This window comes from Ostrea edulis, chromosome 5, assembly GCF_947568905.1.
Source record: "Ostrea edulis chromosome 5, xbOstEdul1.1, whole genome shotgun sequence".
Classification (NCBI taxonomy): domain Eukaryota; kingdom Metazoa; phylum Mollusca; class Bivalvia; order Ostreida; family Ostreidae; genus Ostrea; species Ostrea edulis.
In genome coordinates, this window is record NC_079168.1 from 64,139,890 (window position 1) to 64,154,330 (window position 14,441).

General features: G+C 36.2%; 1 protein-coding gene across 6 annotated transcripts in view; it reads right to left on the reverse strand.

Moving 5' to 3' along the window:
- LOC125649466 (uncharacterized) overlaps positions 1–14,441 on the reverse strand; it is a 34,864-nt gene that overhangs the window by 8,090 nt on the left and 12,333 nt on the right. For 5 of the 6 annotated variants that reach the window (XM_056165110.1, XM_048877015.2, XM_048877016.2 and 2 more), the window contains 9 exons: positions 14,174–14,263; positions 13,936–13,959; positions 11,594–11,914; positions 10,217–10,294; positions 7,391–7,453; positions 5,977–6,065; positions 4,547–4,582; positions 2,372–2,434; positions 15–609 (listed from right to left, as the gene is read on the reverse strand). In XM_056165110.1, the coding sequence (XP_056021085.1) occupies positions 15–609; positions 2,372–2,434; positions 4,547–4,582; positions 5,977–6,065; positions 7,391–7,453; positions 10,217–10,294; positions 11,594–11,914; positions 13,936–13,959; positions 14,174–14,263 (1,359 nt within the window). The remainder of the gene's footprint in view (positions 1–14; positions 610–2,371; positions 2,435–4,546; positions 4,583–5,976; positions 6,066–7,390; positions 7,454–10,216; positions 10,295–11,593; positions 11,915–13,935; positions 13,960–14,173; positions 14,264–14,441) is intronic. The other variant, XM_048877017.2, reaches the window with a different exon arrangement.

The window sequence follows — 14,441 nt, forward strand, 5'->3', positions numbered from 1 at the left end:
CTTAATGATCTTACTAGGTTGTTCAACTGCTTTTTCCTCGAGAGGCTTGAAGGCCACAAAATGTACTCCTTTTCCATGTATCTTCAAATGACCAATGAAAATTACAGGATTCAGAGTAGTTGTAATAGTATGATTGAATTTGGTTTCTAAGAGTCTAAATCCATTCTGCCCCACTGATAAAACAGTGACTGGGACATTGTACAGCTGAGCCAACCCCATAATCTCTAGACTCCCTCCCCACTCCCCATCCTGGATCTTCTTCAGAAACCTCTGCCACCTCAGTTCTTTCTGATTTTCCTCTTCTTTCACTCTCTCTATGGCCATGTCTTCAGGTTCAAGTGCACCATGGTCTGAATCCAGTGGAAGACAGAGGAAGTCTTTGTATGGAAGTCCATTGGGAGTGTCTGGATTGGATTCCAGAAATTTGACTAGCTGTCTTCTGAGCTCTGGTGTATCATGCGTCAGTTCGTGGATACTTTTACTCATGATGAAAGCGTGATACAGACAACTCCCATCACGAGGCACATCCACAACTGTTAGCTTGTGTACTGACGTTTTTGCTAACGTGTCCAATTTTTTCAACTCTCTTTGAAAACTAGTGGCCGATTTCTGAAGAATACAAAAACAAGAGACCCATGGGCCACATCGCTCACCTGAGTCACCTTGGCCCTTATCTGAAGACTTTCTATATTTATTTGCATGTAAAACCTTATAGTCTATTGTGGCCCCAACCTACTCCTGGAGGCCATTATTTTTGCAAACTTGAATCCGCACTATGTCAGAAAGCTCTCATGTAAATGTCCACTTCTTTGGCCCAATGGTTCTTAAGAAGAAGATTTTTAAAGATTTTCTCTATATATTTCTATTTAAAACTTTGATCCCCTATTGTGGCCCCAACCTATCCCCGGAGGCCATCATTTTAATAGACCTGAATCTGAACTATGTCAGGAAGCTTTTATGTAAATCTCAGCTCTTCTGGCTCAGTGGTTCTTAAGATTTTTAAATGACCCTACCCTAATTTTGCATTCTTTGTGATTATCTCCCCTTTGAAGAGGACATGGTCATTCATTTGAACAAACTTGGAAGCCCTTCATCCAAGGATGCTTTTGGCCAAGTTTGGTTGAAATTAACCCAGTGGTTCTGGAGAAAAAGATGAAAATGTGAAAAGTTTACAACAACTACACTGACAGACAACGGACAAATTTTGATCAGAAAAGCTCAATTGTGCCTTTGCCTCAGGTGAGCTAATTAAAATAATCTCCATAGCCAACACAAATATCAAACAAAAGTTTATAAGCCCTATTGCTATCTGTCTTTGAAATAGTAAATCACACCACAACACTAAACACCAAACTATCAGCTCATATTGCTTTAAAGTACCAGTCGGTGACCTTTATAAACTCAAAAGTACAATACTGCTAACTGTTCACATTTAAAAGTGCAATAATGCTAACTGTTCACATTTAAAAGGCTACTTTGCCATGCCAAAATTGTAGTGATTTGATGATTTTTTTCTAACTTACAAAAATGAGGGTTCCTATGAATTGTAGCATTTCCCAATGTAATCTAAAGATGTTAGAACATCTCACACACTCACTACATTAACAACATCACCACACCACATTCTGGTGACCCGTGGATAACATGAATAATTACGAAACTGATTTAGCCAATCGCTGCGTGGTCAACTTCAGAAGTTGAGAGAGTTTAAAACTTATGTTAATTTCAGAATTTTAGAGAGTTTAAAACTTACGTTAATTTATTGTCTGCACATCTGTATAATTGGAGTAAAAGGATTTTTTTAACGAAATATAAAAAAGATGTTGCAGGCAATAACTCTTTAAATGTGACAGATTTATGTACTTTTACAAGTAGTGTTGGTGCAAGAAAATTGAGTTCCTCATTGACAGTGCAGTTAAAGCACGGTCCATTTATGCTTTGAAAGTTGTGTATGTGTGTTGTATGTTTTGTGTTAGTGTTTGTAGAAACACAGGTGTCAGATCATGTGGTAATCAGTCGGTAGAAGGTTAGTACGATGTCTGTGTAGCATGTAGCAGATCAACATCAAATGTTTGAGGGGAAATCCCCTTCTCAATTACTGCACTGTCACAACACGTTCTGTTCCAGGTTTCTGTTCCAGTGAATCATAAACTTTCATTATTTTGCAAGGCCTTGGGACATTATAAATATGACGAAGGAAATGTTTGAAATTTCCAAACAACCACTTAATATTTCTGCAGGTAGGATTTCATTGACTGACAAAATGGTCACTCTGTTGTGACCCTGAATTTTGTTATATCCTTGTCTAGTGAACTACATGAGCGGATCTGAGTTTTTTTTTTTAGAAGAATAACAAATGATCACAACTTACCGGAGTTTCCTCCATGAGGGGTGTATCACTGTCACATGATGTACTGTCATCAGAGTCATCGTCCTACAATTTCACCATCACTCTCATTAAAACCAAAAATCTTCAATTCTAGATAATTATTTACATTCACTGAATCTCTTACGTTTCTATTGAAATTGACATTGCTTTCATCAAAACCAATGAATACATGTTTACTGCTAACAAGTTTGATCCGAATTTCTAGTACCACCTGTCTGCATAATCATTACCAAATATGGAGCTTCATAAAGGTCAAAGGTTGCATTGGCTGTTCCATTTAAAGTAACGAAATGGTAAACGATATGGTATTTCAGTACTTAAATCTAGTTTATATCTTTAAAAATATACTTTTAAAAAATATATAAATAATACAATATCTTTCTTGCTTGTTTTATCGAGTGATGAAGGTAGCAATCATTGCAGAAAAAATATATAAATAATACAATATCTTTCGGGTGATGAACCTGCCTATGCGGGTTATGATTTTTTTCTGTAATGCTTGCTACCTTCATCACCTGATAAAACAACGAAAAAAGTTTTATTGTAACACATTATCATTTATTACACATGTATCCTAGTAAGATGAATCTATGGTGTGAACATATCGTGTTTATCGTATCATAATTTCAATTCTACGTCCCTTCAATCAAGTGAGAATAACAACTGAGTTACATCCGGATTCTTGCACAAAATACAAGTACTTTCAAAAGTTCCAAGGTTTCTGATTGGCCGATATTCAACAAACTAGAAACAAGAGGCCCATGGGCCACATCGCTCACCTGAGTCACCTTGGCCCATATCTGAAGACTTTCCAGATATATTTGCATGTAAAACCTTAGTCTCTATTATGGCCCCAACCTACCCCTGGAGGCCATGACTTTTGCAAATTTGAATCTACACTATGTCAGAAAGCTTTCATATAAATGTCAACTTCTTTGGCCCAATGGTTCTTGAGAAGAAGATTTTTAAAGATTTTCCCTATATATTTGTATGTAAAACTTTGATCCCCCCCCCTTGTGGCCCCATCCTACCCCCGGGGGCCATGATTTGAACAAACTTGAATCTGCACTATGTCAGAAAGTTTTCATGTAAAAATCAGCTTTTCTGGCTCAGTAGTTCTTGAGAAGAAGATTTTTAAAGATTTATCCTATATATTTGTATTTAAACTTTGATCTCCTATTGTGGCCCCATCCAACCCCCGGGGGCCATGATTTGAACAAACTTGAATCTGCACTATGTCAAGAAGCTTTCATGTAAATTTCAGCTCTTCTGGCCCAGTAGTTCTTGAGAAGATTTTTAAATGACCCTTCCCTATTTTTCAATCTTCGTGATTATCTCCCCTTTGAAAGGGTCATGGCCCTTCATTTGAACAAACTTAAAAGCCCTTCTCCCAAGGATGCTTTTGGCCAAGTTTAGTTGAAATTGGTCCCGTGGTTCTGGAGAAGAAGTCAAAAATGTAAAAAGCTTACAGACAGACAAACAGACAGACGACGGACAACAGGCAATCAGAATAGCTTACTTGAGCTTTCAGCTCAGGTGAGCTAAAATATAATGTCATATTCATCTCCATGTGCCTTCAAACGAAAAATAATGTTTGATTTTTCTAACATTGGACCAAAAATAAATTGGGAATTCCCAAAATAATGCAAATGGTTATCATTTCTTAATCGTCTAACAAAAACTCTTGTCTATAATCACTTTCGACTAGGTCTTCCATTCCTGCTGTAATCAAAGATGGCTGACCAAGTATCATTTTGTAAGCTCTAGTAGCTAGTTTGGTGTTCTAAATTATTCAATCTAATGATAAATAAGTCATTGACATTTTCTTGGACAATGCAATGATTTAAATTATTGCATACAGGTGGCTAAATCATCATATTGACCTCAAAAACATCAATAATGGCCATTGTATAAAATATAAGTGGATGTACATTTATGTACTATCAGTTTTATACTCGTATATCAGGTTTTGTTTGCTAGGACTTCATTTTTGTATATCAAATTTCCCAAGATAAGGAACTAGAATTATTTACAGATCTCGAGATGTATTATGTGGTTTCTATTCCGCAGTAGAGTAACAGCTTGCAAAAACTGTTTTGCAAAAATTTTCTTCACTATATGTGTTCTGCACAATCAAAAATAAAAAAGTACAAGTACCTTTTTTCTTTCCTTTCTCTTCCTTGATTTCTTCTTCTGTAAACATTTAGAAATGATTAAGTTATTCTTCATAGGTACATGTAGTAGTTATGTCAAACCTAAAATGATTTCACCATTCCTTTGTCAAGCGTCCCACATTAAAAGTGAAAGTCACAGGTCATTCAGAAGAAGTCACAGGTCATTCAGAAGAAGTCACAGGTCATTCAGAAGGGGTCACAGGTCATTCAGATGAAGTCACAGGTCATGCAGATGAGACACACAAGTCATTCGGATGAGACCCACAGGTCATTCAAATGAGATCACAGGACCTAAAACCCAGGATCCCATGTCATGGTTGGCATTGCATGATAAAGAACTATGGTCTTGAGCATCCTGTATAGGACAGATTTGGTGATGTCCCATTTCCAAAGGGATGTAATACTACAAACAAACTCCTATTGTGGTTCCATTATGACCCCAGGGTATATGGCTTCAACAAACTTAAATTGGGATTATATAAAGAAGCTTTCAAGCATTTTTTTGTTGGTTTTTCTAGTGCAGTGGTTCTTGAAAAGAGTTTTAAACACCATACAGCATTTTAACTGTTTGTTAGTTATCTCCCTTGGAAAACAGTATGACCCTTCATTAAATTAATGTGCACCTGCTTTTCTCAAGAATGCTTTAAGCCAAAGGTTAGGCCTTGTAATTCAAGAGAAGTATGAAATGTGTAAAGTTTACAGAAGATGCCCAAATCTCAATAAAAAAACAGAATATCAGTAAAACTGATGGATGCTACCCTAACTGCATCTAACCAATGAACTACTTCATATGACAAATGATTTGCACAATGATCAATAACTTTTGAAATCAATTTGCTTTTTGTCCATTACAAACCTTTACAAAATGACTTTGAGTGGCCACTTGCCTAGTACTTATTTATGTGATATTTGATAAATATCTGTTCAAAACTGTTGAAATAAGGAACTTTTTCCTTATATAAGGTATGTGTTCTGAGTGGCCATGACCTTTCCAAAACGACCTTGGTCCAACAGTCCCTGTCACAATGAATATTTGTGATCAATTATGGTCAACTTCTGATGAAAGGTTTAGGGAGATATGACAGATGGACAGATATGACGGCGACTATATACTCCCCCTAAACAATTTCGGGGAGCACAAAACTTTCAGCTCAGGTGAGCTTAAAATGCCTTACTGATATATTAGTAAAAAGAAATCAGTTTGAAAAAAAGTATTCTAGGTCATATTTAAAAAAAAACTCAAACATTACAAAAATTTCAGCACTGTCATGTCTTTGCAGAAATTTCAGCTTTCAACTGAAATCATGACAATAACACATATTACATAATCATGTTAATAATGAAGATTCAGTAAAATACTTTCACTCATTATATGCACAGATGGCAAGGTTTTTTGTTTTTTTTTCCATGTACCTTTTTCTCGTATTTGACAATTAGGGTATTTCCATCACCTATGGCAATGTGTTTTCCATCCTTTATATGAAGATTTTCAATGTAAGTACCTGTGGACACAACAAATCATTCATTACACAATTTTTCTACTTTACAGAAAATGGGTACTGCGGAATCATTTCAATTCATGGGGGCCAATGATTGCAAGTATGCAAAATTTTACTGGTTCGTAGGGAAGTAATTTTGTGGGTAAGCGATACGATGTCACTAGGAAAGACAACTCTACTTGGTTTAAAAAAATGTTCGAGGACACGTAAATTCATGTGTAAGAGTGATCCACGAAATCCACGAACATCAACCCCCCACGAACAATATGGATTCCACAGTAATTGCTGAATAATCATCCACAAGAAAGGCACATGCTATGTCATTTTCATTAGAATTTCAGATTATAGAAACATAAGACAAGACTCACTAGTAGAAGTATTTGAAGTGAAAATTAAAATGCTTTTAATTTCACTAAAAGATCGTCTGTACTCTAAAAATTCTTCATAGCTCATACAATTTATATAAAATATTGGAAATTGTCTAAATAAAACAATATCTCTGTATAATTAATTTGCTCATTTAAGAATTTCAATACATGTATATTTTTCACTAAATCCATGTTCACAGACGACAAATGCATTGGCAGATCAAGAAGCAAACCTTTCAAGGTTTTGAGGTCAGAATGAGGATGAAATAAGAGCAGGTGTCCCCACCTACTGGAAAAAATTTGAATTAAAATGGATGCAGTCTGGAGTAAACTGTTGTGATTGTCATGCTTTCATCACTTGGCCTCCATTCTGTCAAATACCTATACCTACCATACGTATTGTAAATACAATACTCAAACAATAAAGTTCTGAAAAGAATCAGTGAGGCTTGGTTTCATAACAAATACAGCCAGCTACATGTACTATGATTTCACAAAGACCACAACAGTGGTAGACTAATCATTATTTTGGTGTTTTTACCATATATCAATATTTTGATTTTCACACCTTTTCAAGAGTAAAAAAACATGGGATATCATGAAGTTGTTAATGAGAATCATTCACGCAAGCCTGAATTACACAGAAGTACACATAACATTACCGAGAGATGAATCCCCTTCAAAACAATGTCATTTCCACTCTGGAACATATAATTAGAATGCAGTGTCTACACAGTGAATGGCCGAGCACATCCATAGATACATCAACCATGTATGTTTGAATTAATTACTGTGAATAGTTTCTTGGAAATCGGCCATTTAAAAAAAAACTTGTACCTGCTGCTACTCCGACACCACCGATGACAACAATCATTTATAAAGATATACACTCTCAGAGAAATATGTCGAGTATCTGTAGAATGTCTCATTGCAGCAGTAAGCATAGTGAAGAATAGTTACCAGCTATTATCTTCCGTTTGCCATCATGTTCATCATCCGTATCCATTGGTGTTTTTGGAGCTCCTAAATTAAAAAAGAAATCACGATTACTACATATTTACAAAAAATAATAAGGAAAGTATAAAAAAAGAAAGGTGCGTGATGATGTGAACAAGAGCAAAGCTCATGCTGCAAAATACGCCAGTCCAATCAGCTATGCAGTATTAATCAAAGAAAAAATTAATATCAAAATAGATCATTCTTTAGCTCTAACAGTTCTTTCAACACTTTCTCTGATATAAAAGAGAAAAATTGTAGTTTTAAGATGGCTAGCCATTGTTAAACACACAATCAACAATTTCACTCTATTAATACATAACTCGAGATAAAAACTTTTTCTCTTCTAAATATACTTTGCATGGAGAACATGGGACACCAAATCTTATTAGTAGTTTTTCCTTCATGACTACCCATCAAGGTATGTATAACCTTGACCATTGACCTTGAGAAATAAAAGGCACCTTCCTCTCACCATGGGAAATGTGTGTACCAGGTTTCATTGTTCTAGCCTCATTAGTACTCTCTTTATCCTTCCATTAAGGAGCTATTAAGACAGATTAATTTGCTTCAATACCAAATTCATCTCATTTAATTAACAGAAATTTTTTTTTTCCAATATTGGACGATCTAAGAATCGAACGAATTAATCAATACCGAAAGCCATCATAGTACGAGTTAATGCACGGACAGCACTTCCTCTTCCGTACCACACACGAGTCAATTAGCACGGAAATATTGCAGACGCCCTATCACAATTTTAGTTTTGCAGGTATCAGAATATGGATTCTAGGATCCTCCATCCCTTATTGGGCGGGAGAAGCAGCCAAACATAATCCGGGGGGGATATAACCTTAACCTCCCGACCACTCTGATATGGAAAACACGTAGGGGTATGTGCTGGCACGACTTGGGCCCAAATATTCTACGGCTCATCAGGCAAGAAGAACCCCGTAAGTATCTAGTAATTCACTTAGGATCCAATGACTTGGTAACTCCAAACTTAACAAGTAAAAAATTTATCCAAGAGATTCAGTGCAGCTTTCTGCGATACAACGCCCTCCTTCCAAATACTAAGCTTGTGTGGTCACACATTTTACCACGCCGTTACTGGCATGGAGCACCACTTAATACTGGTAAAAAGATTGACAAAAAACGCAAAAGAATTAACAGTAATATCTCAAAGTTTGTCATTGAATTGGGTGGGGGTGTAATTCCTCATACAAACATATCGGTTACCAATCATCACTTGTTTAGACTTGATGGTACTCACCTATCTGAGCACGGCAACACCATATTTCTAAACGATCTAAGAAAGGGTTTGTTGTCCCTTATCCAGGGGAAGGTATCCCCAGAGTAATGTGTCCTTTATCCAGGGGAAGGTATCCCCAGAGTAATGGAGGAACATCATATCGATGTCTGTGGCGGGTCCGTAGGGATAAATGGGAGGGTTGTGAGCATATCTGGCTCGTTGTTTCCCTGCCCGGCCATCATGCATGATGGTGGGTGCAATGTTGGGTAGACAGGTTGTCTACAAATGTATGCCATACAGAGCAATGTAATCAAATCTAAGTAAAAAGTTTTCGATTGGGGTCATAGCCAAGTCTGCAGGCTTGGGGCCCTCTCCACCTCTCGTAACAGGGGGGAGACTTAGTACTGGAGTACTTGGGTAGAGAAGTACTACTGACCAGTAGCAATCACCGGGAAACAGGGTATACAGATGTGCTCCCAACTCTCTCGGACCCAAATGTCTAGTACCTAAATTTGGGATCCTTGGTACCCGCGTCCAACACAGGGCCACTGGTTTTGCCCGGTACTTAATAGTTGGTATACCAGCGATCCCTTCTGGACCCAGTTTTTTATTGTAGATCCACACAATGCGGCCGTTTTATTGCCAATTTCCTTGTCCATCTTAGTTTGGAACATATGTTGTACTTGCTTGATAAGTCTTTAATAAACATGTTATTACTCTTGTTTATTGTTTAGTTGGCATCAGGAATGGCAACAAGTATGTACCATTTATAAAGCAAGGTGTGGAGTATTTACTACCTGACTGTTCAATTAATGAAGGAACTGACAGCTGTTTATGCTGGTTACATATGTGTTTCATGTTTGATTAGTAAAGTTTCTATCTTATTTTGTGCCTGCAAAATTGTTCACATAAGATTGACTGGCTTTTGACCAATGACCTTGAAAAACAACAGACCTCTTCCTCTAATCATTGGAAACATGTGTACCAATTTTGATGATCCTGGCCATAGAAGTACTGTTTTATCTGACCCACAAGATGCTGACTGACAAACAAGCTGACGGACACACTGCAGTACCATAAAACGGTCCGTCTGACTGACATATAAAATCCCTCTGCTTATATTTTATAGAAATTGACCCCCCCCCCCCCCCAAAAAAATACTACTTCTACAAGAAATGAATTTTGAAAAATTCTTTTCAGTATACGAGGGTAGTTAGTACTATATAGTACTAAAATCCTACAGATGTGTGAAATTTCATGTCTCTGGGACTGGTAAATCAATGGCACTGTTCACTAAAGATTATTCTAAGACAGTGCTGTACAAATACACCAATTTTCATTGACTGTCATAATATGACAAAGGATTTGTGGTGAATGTCTCAATAATTTTCTTAATTTTTATCTGGTAGATGTCAGATTATCAGGCAGTCGAGCTGATGCTGAAAACTTGACTGACATATAAACCTTTTTCTGGCCAGTAAAGCAATAAATTAGCCGAAAACTTGAAACTGACTTTATCTGGAATTTCCTTAACTTACCATTTCCATTTGGTTGTGTTTTGTCATGTTTGAGTTCTGGGCTAGACATTGGTGTTGGAACAGGAGTATAAATTTCACCTGTTAATGTTCAAGAAAAGTATTTACACTCAATTACAGTTAAACAAGTCACATCTGATACATGTACAGTAAATCATGGTTATAGCGAACCTCCAGGGCCACCTAAATACAGTTCATTATAACCAAACTTATATCCAGTTTTGCTCACATAAAGGACTAATTTATCACTTCACCATAAGCATGAATCCCTTATAAGTGTTTTGTTATAAGCATGTTTTACAGTACTAATTCTATAAAAACACTGTCACTGTAGCAACAGTGGGACTTTAATTAAAAATACTGTCGACTCTTGACTGAGTTCAGAGTGCAGGTTTTTTTAAAGGTCTTGATTTTGAGGGCTTGGGCCTTTCCAATTGGGAAAAATAGTGACATTTGTTTGAAATAGGGAAAAATGTTCCATGGATAAAAGAAGTAAGGAGAAAACCAAACAAATGCATTAAGGAATAATTGGACGACCCCTTCTGACTTACATTTACATGATGATGATGATGGTGTAGATTTATAGTGCAGACTGCCCAGTGGGGGCCCTGCTACACTACATTTAGGTCAAAGTTTACCTCATTTAAATAAGCAGAGGTCAGAAAAATTAGGGATTACTCAACAATTCTGAAGGAAAAACTGTAATCTGTGGGCTGTGAAGATTTATGAACGATAAAGCTACCCTGCTTTGATTTGTTTTCATTGTTCAGCAATGTTCAATGCAAAAGCTGGGGAAAATATCTGCTTTTTAGCATTGGGAATGGGACCTTATTTCGGCCTCCTACAGGTCCTTGAAAAAAATCCCTGGCGTGCTAAGTACAACAAATATCAATCAGATTTCTCATGGATGAAATGTGTACACAATTCTGCAAAGGTTTAATAGAACATTAAAGAATACTCCTATAATTCTCAATCAACAATTAAATGTACAGTTAAAACACAGTTATATTTACACTATTTCATCACTCACTCTCTTGTATTTATAAGTACACACCAATTAGAGGGTAAATAATCATACTATTCATATGGACAATGTATTCTCCTGTATACAATACACTTATCTCAACTCCATTGAAAGGGCATAAAATTTTAGTAATGTCTGAATTCTTTGAGAATAAGTTCCTTTTTAATTACATTTTGGTATAAATCAAAACTCCAGGTTTTATTTTCTAATACTAGTAAAATCTCTCTCTCTCTCAATCTCTCTCTCTCTCTCTCTCTCTCTCTCTCTCTCTCTCTCTCTCTTAATCAACAATTCTGATGTGAGATGCATTTGATGAATGCTGATTAACATTTTACCAGCAGTAAGAAGCAATTTACCTCCTTTGACAATCACTGTTGTAGAAGATTTGTCTGCGATTCTTGACCAGCATTTCAAGTTGGCTGAACAGACATAGTCCGCCTCGTCCTGCACGGCCACTTTGCTGATAGTGAGTTTGGAGGAACAGCCCTCAGTCTGTATACAGAAATGGTCGTTTCCCTCACAATCATTTTCCTCGTGGTTTACATCTTCTTTTCTAATGAAGGTCCAGTTGAATTCGATCTTACACAGGGAGAAGCCTGGAACTTCTGCTGTCAGAACTGCATCTTTACTGGGTTCAACTTGCATCACATGGGAATGTCTCATGTGGATTTTGAAGTCTGGAAAAAAAAAAATTGGGCCACATGATACTTGTTCATGTTCAGAGATAACCCTTTAATGGGACATGGACATGATTTGAGCTGAAAATATTCAAATTTTTCCATTTTTAATGTTTACAATGGTTAATTTAAGTATTTTCAATGGTCAACGAATTTTAATGCAAGTTGTTGAGTTACAAGAGAGATACAGAGCCCACAATTCTTTGTAAGTACAAGCAATCTGTATGTACGCATAATGAATGGGGTCAACGATATGATATTTTAGTACTTAGTAGAGTTTATATTTTTTAAGAATACATAAAAATATAAATATGAACAATAAAATGTCTTTCTTCATTGTTTTATCGAGTGATGAAGGTAACAATCATTGCAGAAAAAATTTACATACCCGGGTTTTTTTCTGCAACACATTTTATTGTTTAAATACATCCCGTCTAATGACACATGTATAGTTACTACATGTGTACTTTAATACACCAATTTAAAGAAAATTTAGCTAAATTGTAAGTCATGAACCATTCAGTTCAATAATCAATGAGCTTAATCAGTGTAAATTATTTGAACATTTGTAGCACACAATATACATCTTGGTGGTAATTATAAACCAGAGTGCTTGCAGAATGCAATTTCTGAGTGGTTCAATGGGTTACTTCCCTTTTATTTAACATGAGGTAATAAAGTGCACCGCCACGGCACATGATACGCCCGTCACATATTGTTAACAGTATAGATTGTACCCATTAAAACATTTTTTTTATAGCACCTTAATTAAATGTCACAGTGACCTTAAAGTAGGATGCGACACACCTTCTACCTAAGATGCATTAGTTGACCAATTTTGGTGATTCTAGGTCTAATAGTTTTCAAGTTATGAGCCGGACAAGTTTTTGCCATATATGGCCATATCTTCTTAATGAAAAGTCACAGTGACCTGGTTTTAATGTGCGACACACCTTCTACCCAAGATGTATCTACAGACAAAGTTTGATGATTCTAGGCCTTGTAGTATTTAAGTTACGGGTCGGACATGAAAAAGCTAACAGACGGACGGACAGACGGATATCTTCTTAATGAAAAATCACAGTGACCTGGTTTTAATGTGCGACACACCTTCTACCCAAGATGTATCTACAGACAAAGTTTGATGATTCTAGGCCTTGTAGTATTTAAGTTACGGGTCGGACACGAAAAAGCTAACAGACGGACAGACAGACGGATATCTTCTTAATGAAAAGTCACAGTGACCTGGTTTTAATGTGCGACACACCTTCTACCCAAGATGTATCTACAGACAAAGTTTGATGATTCTAGGCCTTGTAGTATTAAAGTTACGGGTCGGACACGAAAAAGCTAACAGACGGACGGACAGACGGATATCTTCTTAATGAAAAGTCACAGTGACCTGGTTTTAATGTGCGACACACCTTCTACCCAAGATGTATCTACAGACAAAGTTTGATGATTCTAGGCCTTGTAGTATTTAAGTTACGGGTCGGACACGAAAAAGCTAACAGACGGACGGACAGACGGACGGACATGAACGCCATACCATAATACGTCCCGTCTTAAGACGGGCGTATAAAAAGCAAATGATATTAATGTTTACAAAGCAGTGGGTACAACGGCTTATCGTGAAATTCATTCACTTTATCAATGTGTACCTAAAAGCATTTTACTGTATGCTATGCAATCATATGAAATGCAGGGAAACAAATTTACTACTAAAGTTTATGAGCATTTGAGGATAAAATATCTCGGACAAATATCAAACTCCACTGCTTCTTCGCTGAAAATACTGATAAGCAAAATAAGTAATATAACTGATGTCTTTATCAATAACAGATACTTAAATAATTGATGCCTTTATTAATCACAGCTAATTAACTAATTGATGCATTTATTAATCACAGCTAATTAATTAATTGATGCCTTTATTAGTACAGATTCTTAACTAATTGATGTGTTTATTAATCACGGCTAATTAACTAAAAGTTCTACTTCATACTATAAAGAATACTTACATTTTTCCATCAAGAAATACACAACTGTAAATGTAAAAAAAAAAATGATGATGAAAAAAATTAATGCATTTTATACAGGTTGAGGTAGATAAATGTTTTGAAACACTACAATGTAAAAACTGCCAAAATCTACTACTAACATATCTGAACCAATGAATTGTTAATGCCACAGTCACTGCATTTGAATAATTTTAAATATATGGTTTCAATCAGCAACATAATATAGATATATACTTACACAGAACTATGATGACAATGACGATGACAATGATGGTGACGATGCCTGCGATCTGCCACTCCTCCACGCTGTGTTTCTCCTTTGGTGGGTCTGTAAAAACACTGTTACCGTTTAGGCACACAATTATCACATAAGTAAATACATATTATCACTACATTAACGCTTTCTGTCTCCTTTGATCTGATGATCCGACTCTTTGGATCAAGTTACTATAGTAATGATGAATTTATTATATATACCCTTCAGTACTTTTAAATACACCTTTAAC